The sequence below is a fragment of the Diabrotica undecimpunctata genome, chromosome 9, assembly GCF_040954645.1.
Source record: "Diabrotica undecimpunctata isolate CICGRU chromosome 9, icDiaUnde3, whole genome shotgun sequence".
Taxonomy (NCBI): Eukaryota; Metazoa; Arthropoda; class Insecta; order Coleoptera; family Chrysomelidae; genus Diabrotica; species Diabrotica undecimpunctata.
In genome coordinates this window covers 4,799,715-4,813,523 of record NC_092811.1, presented here as the reverse complement: position 1 = coordinate 4,813,523, position 13,809 = coordinate 4,799,715, and the positions used below count along the sequence as shown (strand labels likewise).

General features: G+C 38.8%; 1 protein-coding gene across 4 annotated transcripts in view; it reads right to left on the bottom strand.

The window, feature by feature from the left end:
* AnxB9 (Annexin B9) overlaps positions 1 to 13,809 on the bottom strand; it is a 75,163-nt gene that overhangs the window by 15,845 nt on the left and 45,509 nt on the right. For all 4 annotated transcript variants that reach the window (XM_072542596.1, XM_072542599.1, XM_072542597.1 and 1 more), the window contains exons 4-5: positions 4,988 to 5,067; positions 650 to 896 (exon numbers count right to left, since the gene is read on the bottom strand). In XM_072542596.1, coding sequence (XP_072398697.1) covers positions 650 to 896; positions 4,988 to 5,067 — 327 coding nt within the window. The remainder of the gene's footprint in view (positions 1 to 649; positions 897 to 4,987; positions 5,068 to 13,809) is intronic.

The following is a 13,809-nucleotide window of genomic DNA, read 5'->3' as shown; positions in this document are numbered from 1 at the left end:
ATTTCAGCCCAATAGGCATCATCAGAACGGCTTTCGCAAGCGCTCTGAACGTGAAATAATTCTTCTCTGTCTTAGGAAGCAACTATAACATGGCTTCGTATAGACGCAATGTAGCGACATCTGATAATAAAATCGTAGACTAATTTTCGAAACCAAATTCAAGAATTCCGCTTTAATCTGTGCCTTCTAAGAATTGCAAGGCAAAAACAGACGTTGATAAAGGTGTTAAGAGAGACATGGGGAATCTAAAACTTGCATTCCACAACATATCTTTTCAACTAAGCAAAATTCTTAGCGAATTGGTTTCTAGTACTCGTACAGAGTATATCGAAATAACAAGGAAAAGACAGTTAAGATTTTATTTCACGTATAGGGAGCTTGCGCATCCGTTTATACGTATTTCAGCCCAATAGGCATCATCAGAACGGCTTTCGCAAGCGCTCTGAACGTGAAATAATTCTTCTCTGTCTTAGGAAGCAACTAACTAACTAACTATATATTGTATTTATGCGTTTATCATATTTTGTTAGCGATGAAAGTGAATAACTGTAAAAAAGAGATCGCCAATGTTAAAAAGGAAAAAAATATTTTTTTACATTGTTTAAATGATGTTATTAAGTTTTATGTACAAAATAAGGAAGATTCTTACCGATTCCTAACAATCCCTTTTCGATATCTCCGCTGAATTCTTTCTTGATCGACTGTTCGATATCTTTGCCCGTCAGCCTCTCGTATTCGGAGAAGGTAGCTCTTAATTGTTGGTAACTCCTAGTGATGAGGACGGTGTTGAAGATGGATTCTTCGGTGCCCCATTTTCCTTCGCCGGCTTCGATCAAAGCTTCGGCGTCGGCCAGAGCTTGTTGTTCATTGACACCTTGGTTTTCGTCTCTGTTAGCCTAAATAAAATTAAGTTTTGTATGAATTAAAGCGATCTGAAGACCCATAATAAAAATCATGTCTCTAAATTCATTAAAAATCAATGACTTCCAACAAAACTTAGAAGAAGCTCTTTCTTTAAACCAAGTAAATAGTGACCTTATCAACAACACTTTTTAATCTAACTTTAGAAGCTGTTGTTAGAAAACTGGATGTAAACGGCTGTATTAATACAAGATCTTTGCAAATATGCGCATATGCGGATGATGTTGCGATAATAAGCCGCAACAAAAGGGTATTGAGCGAAAAAGTTATAGAACTGAAACGAGAAGCTGCTACGTTTGGTCTATATATAAATGAAAGCAAAACAAAATATATGGAGTGCACAAAATCGAATGAACATGAGAATCTGAAGGTAGACAACCATACCTACAAATATGCCTCCACTTTTCCCTACCTAGGCTCAATAATAAATGACAACAACAACATCAGTCAAGAAATACAAGCACGGATTCTTAGCGGTAATAAGTGCTTTTATGCATACAAAGACTTAATGAAAAGTAAGTTACTGAATCGTGAGTCTAAGCTGAGAATCTACAAAACAGTAATTAGACCAGTGGTCACATATGGATGTGAAACGTGGACCCTCTCAACCACTGATGAAAATCAACTGAGAATATTTGAGCGCAAAATACTAAGGAAGATATTTGGACCAACCCAATGCAGCGATAGTTCGTGGAGAATTAAAATGAACCACGAGCTGGATGAACTAATGCAGAGCGCAGATATTGTCAGATTTGTAAAATCACAAAGACTAAACTGGCTTGGTCACCTAGAAAGAATGCCAGATAATCGAGCTGTAAAAGTAGTCCAGAGATGGAAGCCCCAAGGAAACAGAACAAGAGGAAGGCCCCGTAAAAGATGGATAGACGACGTAGAGAGGGATCTTAAAACCATGAACATCAGGCAGTGGCGAAGGAAAGTATCCGACAGGGCAGAATGGAAGAACATTGTTAAGCAGGCCAAGACTCACAAAGGGTTGTAGCGCCATTAGAAGAAAAAGAAATAGTGACCTTGAGAGCACTTGGATCTATCTCAAAGATAAGGTAATCTAGGCTGCAAAAGACTGTGAGGCAGCGGTTTCCACGGGCCGTAAGCCGTGGATATCCTATAATACGTGGACTGTGATTCGACGCAGAAAAGAGCATTAAACTAGATACGGAACAAACAATGAATACAAAGCGTTATGAAAGAGACATAGAGGAACATGGATATCGAAATGAACCGAGGGATTTAATTCATAAGATCAAACTCCTTACCACAGAATTTAAATCTCAAACGTGGTCTGTAATAGTTAAGGAAGGTAATCTAAAGACCGATACTGACTAAATATTGGAAACATGGCGAAACTACTGTGGCGAGCTATATAAAGATAACGATGTACCAGCAGAAAATCAGTGGCCCTCCGACTATCCTAGAGAAACTACTGTCTTACTCGCTGAAGTCAAAGATGCAATTAAATCGCTAAAGAGATAAAGGATTACATAGCATCCATTCTATTTGTGTCCCTGTTTGGAATTCAGGAAAATTATTATATGTTTCGTTAAGTACCAAAAGGTATTTGATTGTGTAAGCTCGATAAATCTGTGGTCCATTTTAATATAAATGGGCACACCAATGCACCTGGTGACACTTATTAAAAATCTGTCCAATATAGCAACAGTACGACTATATCAGAAGTTCTCAAACCAATTCAAGACCGAGAGAAGTGTTAGACAAGGTCATGAGGATGGCTTTAGATGGATGGGCCGGTGGAGTAACAGAGGATGGTAGGAAAATCTCCAATTTAACATTTGCTGATGATACTACACTTAGAGCAGCAAATGAGCAAGAAATGTTTAATCTCCTGCCAAGAGTTGAGTACGAAAGTAATATAGTTGCTCTGAAAATCAATAAAGCTAAGACAAAAATGCAGAGAACATTTTTTCGGAGGCACTGGAAGGCTCTGAGTGTGGAATAAAGATAAACGGGTTCCCGATAAATAACATTCGTTACGCCGACGACACCGCGATAATAACAGACAACGTTTACGATATGCAGTTGATGTTAAATAAAATAAACACCGTAGGAAAAATATATGGCTTGAAGATAAATGCTGAAAAAACTAAATGCATGGCAATAGGAAAAAACGCACTTTTAAGAATACAACTGCAAGTAGATAATGCTCCAATCGATCAAGTGAAAACATTTAAATACTTGGGAATGATGATGAATGACCAATGAGATCCACAAGAAATAAAATGCTGTACCGAACAAGCGAGACAACTTTTATCAAATTTAAACCGCTACTATGTAACCGCAATATTTCCTTCAATCCCCGCTACAGGATGGTTAAATGCTATGTACGGTCCATATTGATATACGGCGTGGAAACATGGACGTTACGAGTACCTTCCACTAATAAGTTGTAGGCCTTCGAAATGTGGACGTTGCGAAAAATGTTCCGCATACCATGGACAGATAGGGTGAGAAACGAGGAAGTCTTAAGAAAGGCAAATACTGAGAGAGAACTACTCAATTTGATCAAGGTGCGAAAAATTGGATACCTCGGCCATATTCTGAGAGGAAAAAAAAATACGCAATTCCTCAACTAATCATCCAGGGAAAGATTGAAGGCAAGAGAGGAGTAGGTCGCAAACAAATGTCGTGGCTACGGAACATAAAGAACTGGACAGGCATAAATACCACTGGCGATCTTTTGCATGCCGCAAAAGACAGACGTCTGGCCTGATAATTCGCCAACGCACTAGAGGTGCACGGCACTATAAGAAGAAGACAAAAATAATGGTGGTCGACAGATTCCACATTACTCATTCTGTGAAGCTCTCAGAGCAGCTGAAGATAGAGACTAATGGAGAAAAACAGTAAGGAATAGTGGAAGAAACCACGATCCTCAGTAATGGAGAAACGACAAGAGAGATGAATTAAAAACTAAAGAACGCGTTCAATATTGACTTGAATTTTGAGGAGTACAATAAAAAAGTCTAGAAACCAATATAATACTGCAAATATGATGTTTTTTCCTCATTTGGAAGGTATATTTCTTAAGAAGCTACGATTTCTACGATTCTGCAATTTCTACGATTTCCGATTTCATATCATGCCCATCTCTAACATTTTCTGGAACGTTTACATTGTCTCCTTTTCTCGGTCTTCCACTCAATAACTGGTATTTGCCATTATTTGTAAACGATCGAATCATATAATTTGTTGGTTAATTATATTGTTTAATGTGGTTTGCTTTACTTTCCCTTTCAAGTTAAATGTCTAGTCTTCAAAGCTGTCAGTTTCATAGTGTTTTTATTGAGCGAGAACCTGCTTGTTTTAAATATTAGTTTTAATTTATTTAATGCTTTTTCTAAGAATATTGTGAGTACTGGTGGTGATAGATGGCATCCCTGTTTAACTCCTTTATTACACATAAAGCCGTCACTAATGAATTTTTAAGCTTTTATTAATTCAATGTTTCTGTTCTTCTGGCGTCTTCTGCAGATATCTATAGGCATTATGTTCTGTGCTTTTGATAGTGTAGCGAAGCCGGATCTGTCACAGATTTTATACAATTCGGGATGAGGTCCAACGACTTCGACTGTCATTATTGACCTGAATTAACTCGAATTTAATTATAGGTTTATAAAAACCGGAAACCGGTCAAAAACCGGTGACTAAACAAGAGGCAAAAAATACGTATTAGAAATTTTTTAAAACAAAAACGACTAAAAACAAAAAATATTTAAGAATATTTTCGGAATAAATGTTTAAAGAAGCTTGAAATACCGAAAAAAATAGCCAAAGATCCGTTTAAATCTTCCAAATAACATAAAAAATTGTAGGAAAATCAAGAGGCATAGAAAAATATAATTTTACGATACCATATCTTACGTAACAATGTATAAAACCAAAGAGTTTGATATATTGTTTTCCAGTTCCCCAATCCAATTAAAAAACTTCCAAATAAAGTCCGTTATATAATTTTCTTTCAAGGGTTTTTTTTTTATTAAAAGTTTTCCTCTATAAAACCTCTTACTCTAGGTATTTAATGATTACTTACTTGCACTAAAGAAACACAGAGCCTTTTGAAATGTCCTGAAGTATCTCCTCTCAAGTCTTTTTCTAAAGTTTTGCCGTACACTGAAACAAAAAAATAGCTATTAAGAAAAATTGTTTTAAGTCAAATTGAATCAAATAATTTGTAAATATAAGAGTAATATATATTTGAAATAACAGAAGTAACACGTCGGTCAATAATACCAGTTCTAACTAGTAAAACAACATTGTTTTGCAAAAATTATGCTTTATTTATCAAAATAACCTCATTTACCGACGACACAATCATTAAAACGCTTCTCTAATTTTTCCTAATTACCTTCCCCATCGGAGCGATATCTCTTGAAACGGAGCATTTTTTTTTTTAGATCGGAAAAAAGGTAGTAATTGCTGGGGACCATATCTGGAAAGCAATGCAAAGCCCATTTCGTGCAGTTTTACCATCATTTTCATTACTATCATAGAGGATACAACAATTTTTTCTTGAACAAATGAGGCCTTTTATTTGCGATTTCGGTTTTCAAGCTTTAATAAACCAATAAAGTGGTCGCTGTGATTTTTTCTCCACGTTTGAAATAGTCAATGAAAATAATTCCTTGCGGGTTTACACATACATTGCTGTGCTTTGTGCCCTCCAAATAAATTTTGGCAGGACACTGGTCTACCTGGCCTGTCGGCTATACGACCGTTAACGAATCCACTGCCCCTACGAGTCCAACACCAAAGTGAAGGTGCCATACCACGTATGCAAGAAACGTTTCATGGGGCTCCACCTTCCCCGTAGTACCTGTGTTGCGATTACCTCACCTACCCGTTATCCCACCCACGGGCGGATAGGTGAAGTAGGCAGAGAAATTTCCACCTCGCACGTAGACAGGTCGCCGCCGAGGATCTCTCCTCTACCACTCTTGAATCTCCCGACGGGTACGTGCCGGGGCACCCACACCACGAATGACACTAGGAGAGGAGAGGTATGTACGGGCCCAGCTCGTTCAACCTCGCCAGGCTCTTTTGGAATGAGAGTAGAGTGGTCCCACGAGAGCCTCGTCTCGGATACTAGGAATTTAGACCGGTGACCGTGTCGCCTAAGCGACCGTGTGCGTTTCTACAAACCCGACACCTCAGGCGACGGCTCTCCACCTCTCAATTCCTACCCATTAGTCGCCTCTTACGACAGGCAGGGCTTTCTGACGGCCGAACGGAGAGGTCTACAAATACAGAGGCAATAACCTTTCTGGCGGCCGTTTTTGCGTCTTGAGTGGCTTCGGACGGATTTCTCCGGATGCTGTTCACCCAGATCACTGCCGATTTGATTCCGGAGTGAAGTGATGGATCACTACGATGTAAAATTGAAATTGATGGAAAAATAATAAAGCAGGAAGCAAGGTTTAGATATCTGGGAATATATATAACTAGTTACGGAGATGTTGAAGAAGAAGTAAGACAACAAAGCTTAAAAGCAAGTAAAACGGAGGCATCTTTTAATGACACAATCTAGAAGAACAAACACCTAAGACAAGACACAAAAACAAGAATCTATAATGCAGCAATTAGACCTATATTAACATACACGGCGAAGACAAAAGTTGACACATCTAAAACGAGACGACTACTAGAAATAACAGAGATGAAAATACTCGGAAAACATAAGAAGGCATGCAATATAGAAGACATAAATGGATGGGTGACAAAACGGAAACAGGAGTCGAACGAACACATTAGTAGAATGGCATAGGATAGGATAGTACGAATAACACGAGATAAGTTACCAAATGGATGAAGAAGTATTGGCAGACCAAGGAAAAGATGGTGCGATAATTTAAACAATTTAGGAGGCTAATATTGAAGAAGAATCTGGTTTTAAAGCCTGCATACACGAAGGAAGAAAAAGAAGAAGAAGAAACGGTTTCTGAGAGATCAATGAGTCTGTGTAGAATAAAGAAATTTTAATTAAAAAGCCAAGAATACCTGGTAGGACATGCTTAGACAGGACATGTATGTGAAAGAGATTGATATTAGTATGGTCCCAAATAGATTGGGAGGTCGACCCCACATAGAGATAAAAGCCAAGAGTATGATTGTTTAAATTGTTGAATTAAATTGACTGGTCGCTGGTTAATCGTGGTGGTAAATAGTTGGTCGATAGGGTGAAGAAATAACTTGTAAAACGAAATCTCTTCACAAGTTCTTTATTTTGTGCTCTTATGGCAACATATGGAAACATACTACTCTTATAAAATTATAACAACTTTGCTTAGGGCTGACAGGGTTGCCGTCTAGGCAAATTAAAACTTAGGGCTAAGAATTTACATATAGGTACATAGAATAGAAATATTTTGAAACAATAGAATAAAAATATTTGGAAACAATTTTAAACAATGATGATGATAAATTTTTAATTAAAAAATCCTAGAAGACAGCCAGTTTTGTATAATTACACGTATATACTGTAAAATTTAATGATTGTTGGATTTATACGGAATGAAACTAAAATCAATGTATTTAATCACTTAAAATGCGTGCTACTAAACGAAAAAATGATAAATCCACCAACCTCTACTATTATCACACTACCGTATCATTAACATTCCTATTTAGCAGAGCGGGATACTAATTACATTAATACAGGCTGATATAATTTCAATTTAATTAATTAGGAAACCTATGGAGGCCGACATTACGTGTTGTACGATGTGGTTAATACGATAAGGTTTGGAAATATCTAACCTGGAAATGTTCAGTTTTGTTGACATAGAAAGACTAGAAATACGTTCATGAAAAAAGTATGAGTAAGAGTATGAGTATTTTAAGATTAAAATTGCATTACAAACATAAATAAGACTGCCAAAATGGATCAGAAGTATTTTTTAAGATATCTTCCATGATATTACAATTTCAATGATTATCTACCTCGTCTTTCTCTTTCTATTTTTTATCCATCTACTGCCATTGGCACTTCTTACATAAAAATATCACTTCAAAGCGTCTTATCTTCTTCTTTAAGTTCCATCTTCTATCGAAGGTTGGATATCATCATGGCTAAGCGGACTCTGTTGATTGCCGCTCTGAAAAGTTCTGCACTACTGCATTCAAACCATTCCCTTAAGTGCTTAAGCCAGGATATTCTTCGTCTTTCTCTCATTTCGCTTTCCTCAGATTTTGCCTTGCATAATAAGTTGTAATAATGCGTATTTTTGCCCTCTCATCATGTCCTAAGTACTCAAGTTTTCGTCTTTTGATAGTTAATATTATTTCCGCCTCATTTCCTATCCTTCTAGTTACTTCCACGTTTGACATTCTTTGAATCCATGATATTCGTAGGATTCTTCTGTAACACCAAAATTCAAAGGCGGCCAACTTATTCAGATGGACTTGTTTTAGTGTCCACGCTTCCAAGACATAAAGAAGAGTAGAGAACACGTAACATAGAAGCATTCTCAGGCGTAGTTCTACCTTTATATCCCGACAACAAAGAAACTTTTTAAGTTTAATGAATGATGCACGTGCTATTTCAATGCGTGTCCTAATTTCTTTGGTTTGGTCTACATCTCATGTTATCCATGTTCCTAAGTATTTATAGTTATTAACACTCTCAATTGCAGTATCTTTAATAGTCAGTTGAATATTTGCATGTGCAGATTTAGTCAGGATCACGCATTTAGTTTTCTTTAAATTTATTTTCAGTCCGTACTCATGACAGCGTTCATTAAGGCGTTGCATTACGTTCTGTAAATCATTGTTGTTATCCATTATTATTACTGTATCGTCTGCAAAACGTAAGTTATTCTAAACTTCTCCATTGATAGATATACCTTCTAGTGAGTCTGAGAGCGCTTTTTGAAATACCGCTTCACTGTAGACATTGAAAAGTAGTGGGGACAGCACGCAACCCTGGCGGACTCCTCTCTGTATTTTTTTATTTTGATTGAAAGCGTGTTATATTATATGCTAATATCCCTTGCTAGCGATGTCTTAGCTAGGGTCTTATTTCCCCATTCTTTATCGTCTCCAATCCTTCAAACTCTTTCTTCGGTGTTTTTTTAGGGTTTTTCAAAGATATTGTAAATAGTTCTAAAGATGTAATCTATTAGGCATCATTACCGAACTCGTTAAAATCGTCGATTAGTGGCAAATGCTTGGGAGACAGTCGCTAGTACCAATGTTGAACACAAGAATATACATAAGGTAACCTGGACCTCTCCTGATGGAAGAACAGTGAGTCAGATTAATCATATTGTTACGATAAATATTTTTTTGAATTGAAACCGCCTGTTTTGGTAATAAAAAATTATTTTTTTATCAGAATAACATACTTGTACGAATATTGTGTTTTATGTGGTTGAAAACTCATGAATTGATAACTCATGTGCTTTGTTTGCCAGTTCTAATGAGTATCATATATTTTTCATGTTTACATCATTTTGTTTCATTGTTCAAGTCACTGTTTGTCGCTGAATGAAAAGATGAAGCAAAAATTGATGCCGTAATAAATTCTGGAATGAAAGAAGAAGAGTACATTCAATTTATAACCCATTACCAACTTAACATTTCCTAAACGACTGCATCACACAGAAAATTAACACCGGTATTAAAACGAACTAGTAAATAGTTATACTCGTATTTAAAATTAAGTAAACAGTTTTTATAATGTTGTGAATTTATTAATTGTTATGTCTTTAATTTATAATGTCTTTACTAATTTATTATATTGTTCCTACTTTAATTTATTAAAAGGCACGATAATTTATATAAGTTTATTTCTCACTAAATAATACACATAATTTATTTAGGCGAGCGTAACATAAATATCGCGAGCGCGAATCTTCTTTATTAACTCCTCCATATAAAAATGTTGTATTTATATACGAAATCCTGATATACTAGAACAGCATCGAAAGATCGAGAAGCTTGGCCGGCTCATTCACCATAATTTTGGTTCTAGACTTCCACCGAAATTTCTACAATAAAACAGAATAATTAGTCATAAAAGTTAGGCCAGTATATTTATCGTAACATTGCCCCCCTCTTAAAAGATGGTTCCTCCTGGAACCTTGTCGGGACTGGAACCGGAACTGTATGCTGGTATCGGCAACTGGACCCTCTTTTACAACTTCCAGTTGTATTAAAATGACAAGGGACGGTTTTCTCTCCGCACCAGTAACCATGCGGATTGCAACAGACTAACACCTGGACTTCGGTGTCTTTAAAGATCTCCTCCACCATATTTCGGATAACCCTCCAATCTAATTGGCGGCACTCCAACTTTGGCATGGCTAACTTTTGCACGTCGGACTCTAGTACGTGCCCTCTCAATTGAAGTAAGGCTTCCCATACATCTCGGTAGGTAGGTTGGTCACGGGCAGTGTCTTTTGTTACCAGGTAGAAAAGGTAACGTGATGCATCTTGGAGTTTCAAGGTTTTACCGGACGCTGGCACTTGGCATTGAAGTTCTGCAACTCGACCAAACTTCCTTCGAAAGACGGATGCCAACCCTGGTGCGTCTTTGATACTGGCCGGGATGGTAAGGGCCAGCGAGTAGTCATCGGGGAGCGCGAGTAGATCTTGCTTTTCTTCAGTGGTAACACCATGTCTCGCTTTACCGGTACCTCCATAGGCACCCATGAATTCCTCAAACGTGAGGTCAGACACATCTTGGACTTGGTTTACTTCCACTTCTTCATCTACGTCGTGGTCACCTTCGAAAGATGCCAACCGGTTATGGTGTACTATCATCGGCTTTCCCCTCGGAATCTTGCTTATTCGGTAGATGACATCGTTGATCTTCTCCATGATGAGGTATGGACCTTCCCAAAACTGCTGCAATTTGGGAGAACAACCTTTTCGCTTCTTGGGATTATACAGCCATACTTTGTCGTTCTTCTTAAAGCAACCCTTTTCGGCTTGTGTATCGTACCGTTTCTTCATTCGGTCGCTAGCGATCTGAAGGTGGGAACGGACCAACTCATGTACATCGTCAATTCTTCTTCGTAATTCGATCACATAATCTTCACCTGCTACATCTTCTCCAGGTCGACACCCAAACTCTAGATCACAAGGTAGTCGCATTTCGCGTCCGAATAGGACTTTCGCTGGTGTCTGGCCTGTTGATTCGTTAACAGCAGATCTGTAGGCCATTGTGAAGAACGGAAGGTATTGGTCCCAGTCTCGCTGATGATCGGACACCATCTTTGTCAAATATTTGCCAACTGTCCTATTCATCCGTTCTACCATACCATCAGATTGCGGATGATATGCTGTAGTTCTTGTTTTCTTCATGCCTAGTCTATCACATATTCCTTGGAATAGATCACTTTCGAAGTTCCTGCCTTGGTCACTATGGATCTCCAAAGGCACTCCAAATCGGCTGATATATTCTTGGATCAACTTATCTGCAACGGTGGCGGCCTTCTGGTCTGGAAGTGCGTAAATCTCGACCCACTTAGTGAAGTAATCCATTACTACCAACATGTACTTGCCCCCATTTTCACTTTCTGGAAATGGCCCTGCAATGTCCAAAGCTATTCTTTCAAACGGGCTTCCAACATTATATTGTCTCATAGGAGCTCTCCTTTTCCGGTGAGGCCCGTTACTCGTAGCACAAATAGTACATTTCTTACACCAGTCTTTTACGTCGTCGGAACTGTTCATCCAATAAAACCGTTCCCGAATTCGCTGAAGGGTTTTCCTTACACCAAAATGCCCTCCCGATGGACTGTCGTGTAACTGACGAAGTACTTCGGCTATTCTGCTCTTTGGAATCACCAACTGTCTTCTTTTCTCTGAACCGTCATCATTTTCCAGGACTCGTTTGAGCAAGCCATCTTCGATGATAAATGAGTCCCACTGGGCCCAATACGTCTTAACTACTGAGCATAGGTTTGATATTTCCTGCCAAGGTGGTCGACGGTTTTCCTCTTTCCATTTTCGGATTTTCTGTATAACTGGATCTCTCTCTTGTTCTTCCCTTATCTTAGTGGGCGTCCAGTCGTCGTTGACAATCGTCGTTCTTAGCACTGCTGCTTCCTTGGATTCCGTTTTGTTGCAGTGGGGACACTCTGCTGGGCATGGCCGTCTGGAAAGAGAATCAGCGTTTCTGTGGCTAACTCCGGCTCGGTGCTCAATCTTAAAATCGTATTCTTGGAGTCGTTCGATCCACCTGGCTATCTGACCCTCTGGATTCTTAAACTGCATCAACCACTTAAGGGCGGCATGGTCGGTTCGGATTAAAAACTTCCTTCCATAGAGGTATTGATAGAAGTGCTCTACTGATTTCACTACTGCCAGAAGTTCTCTTCTCGTGACGCAATAATTCCGCTCAGGTTTTGAAAGAACTTTACTAAAATATCCGAGGACTCGTTCCTGTCCTCCTTGAATCTGAGACAGCACTCCTCCAATTCCCACATTACTTGCATCTGTATCTAAGATGAACTCTCCTTCTGGCAGTGGATACCCTAAAATTGGTGCTGTTATTAAATGCTTTTTCAAGGTCTCAAAGGCATTTTGGCAGTCTGTATCCCAGCGGTAATCTCTTGCTTCCTCCGTAAGTCGCGTTAATGGCTTAGCGATATCTGCAAACTTCTTAATAAACCTCCGGTAGTAAGTACATAGTCCAAGAAAACTTCTCACTTGATGTTTGTCAGTTGGTTTTGGCCATTCCTTAATGGAATCGATTTTTCCCTTATCCACGGCCACTCCTTCTTTACTGACTATATGACCCAGATAATTGACTTTACCTTGAAATAGCTGGCACTTCTTGGGGTTTAGCATCAATTGGGCAGCTTTAAGTCGATTAAAAACGTTTTCTAAATTCCTCAAATGATCTTCGAATGTCTCCCCCAAGACGATTATGTCATCTAAATAAACCAGGCATGTTTTCCAAGATAACCCTCTCAACACATTTTCCATAAGCCTCTCAAATGTCGCAGGAGCATTACAAAGTCCAAATGGCATAACGTTGAATTGCCACAATCCAGATCCTGTGGTGAAGGCTGTCTTTTCTTTATCGACTGGGTCCATTTCTACCTGCCAGTATCCAGACTTCAAATCTAAAGTAGAAAACAATTTACTTCCAGCCAATGTGTCCAATGTGTCATCGATCCGAGGCAGAGGATAACTATCTTTCTTGGTAACGTTGTTCAGCAAACGGTAATCCACACAGAACCTCGTCGTTCCGTCTTTCTTCTTAACCAGGACCACCGGAGAGACCCATGGACTCGTAGAAGGTTCTATCACCCCGTCTTTCTTCATTTCCTGAACAATCGTTTCAGCTTCCTCTCTCTTCGCCTGTGGTAATCGTCGAGCTGTTTGACGAATTGGCTTAGCATTACCAGTATCAATTTTATGCTTAACAACGGTAGTTCTTCCCGTCTTTCCTCCTTTCGGTACGAAAATATCACGATACTGCCGAAGAAATTCCCTTAATTTCCTTTTCTCCATCTGATTTAGAGACTGTCCTGCAACTGCAACCATTTGGTCGAATTTGTCGTTGGAATTATCAGATGTTGTCGCCTGACGGATTATGGATGTCACAGGTACACAAGTTCCTACTTTTGTCTCTTTCTTTATGGTCACTGGGTAGTCGTTGACATTGATAAGTCTCACAGGAATTTCCTTAGCCGAAGTCACCAATTCCTTTCCAATTATGATTCCACGGCCAACCTCATCGTCGTGGTTCCAAGGCTCCATCATAACAGGTCTCCCTTCGTCTACAATTCCCTGTAGTCGCGCTACTATGATCGTTTCGCTTCTCGCAGGCACGACTGTATCTTCTATAATGGCTGCTTGCACAGTGTTGTCATTATGTGGATGGAGAAATACCTCCTCGTT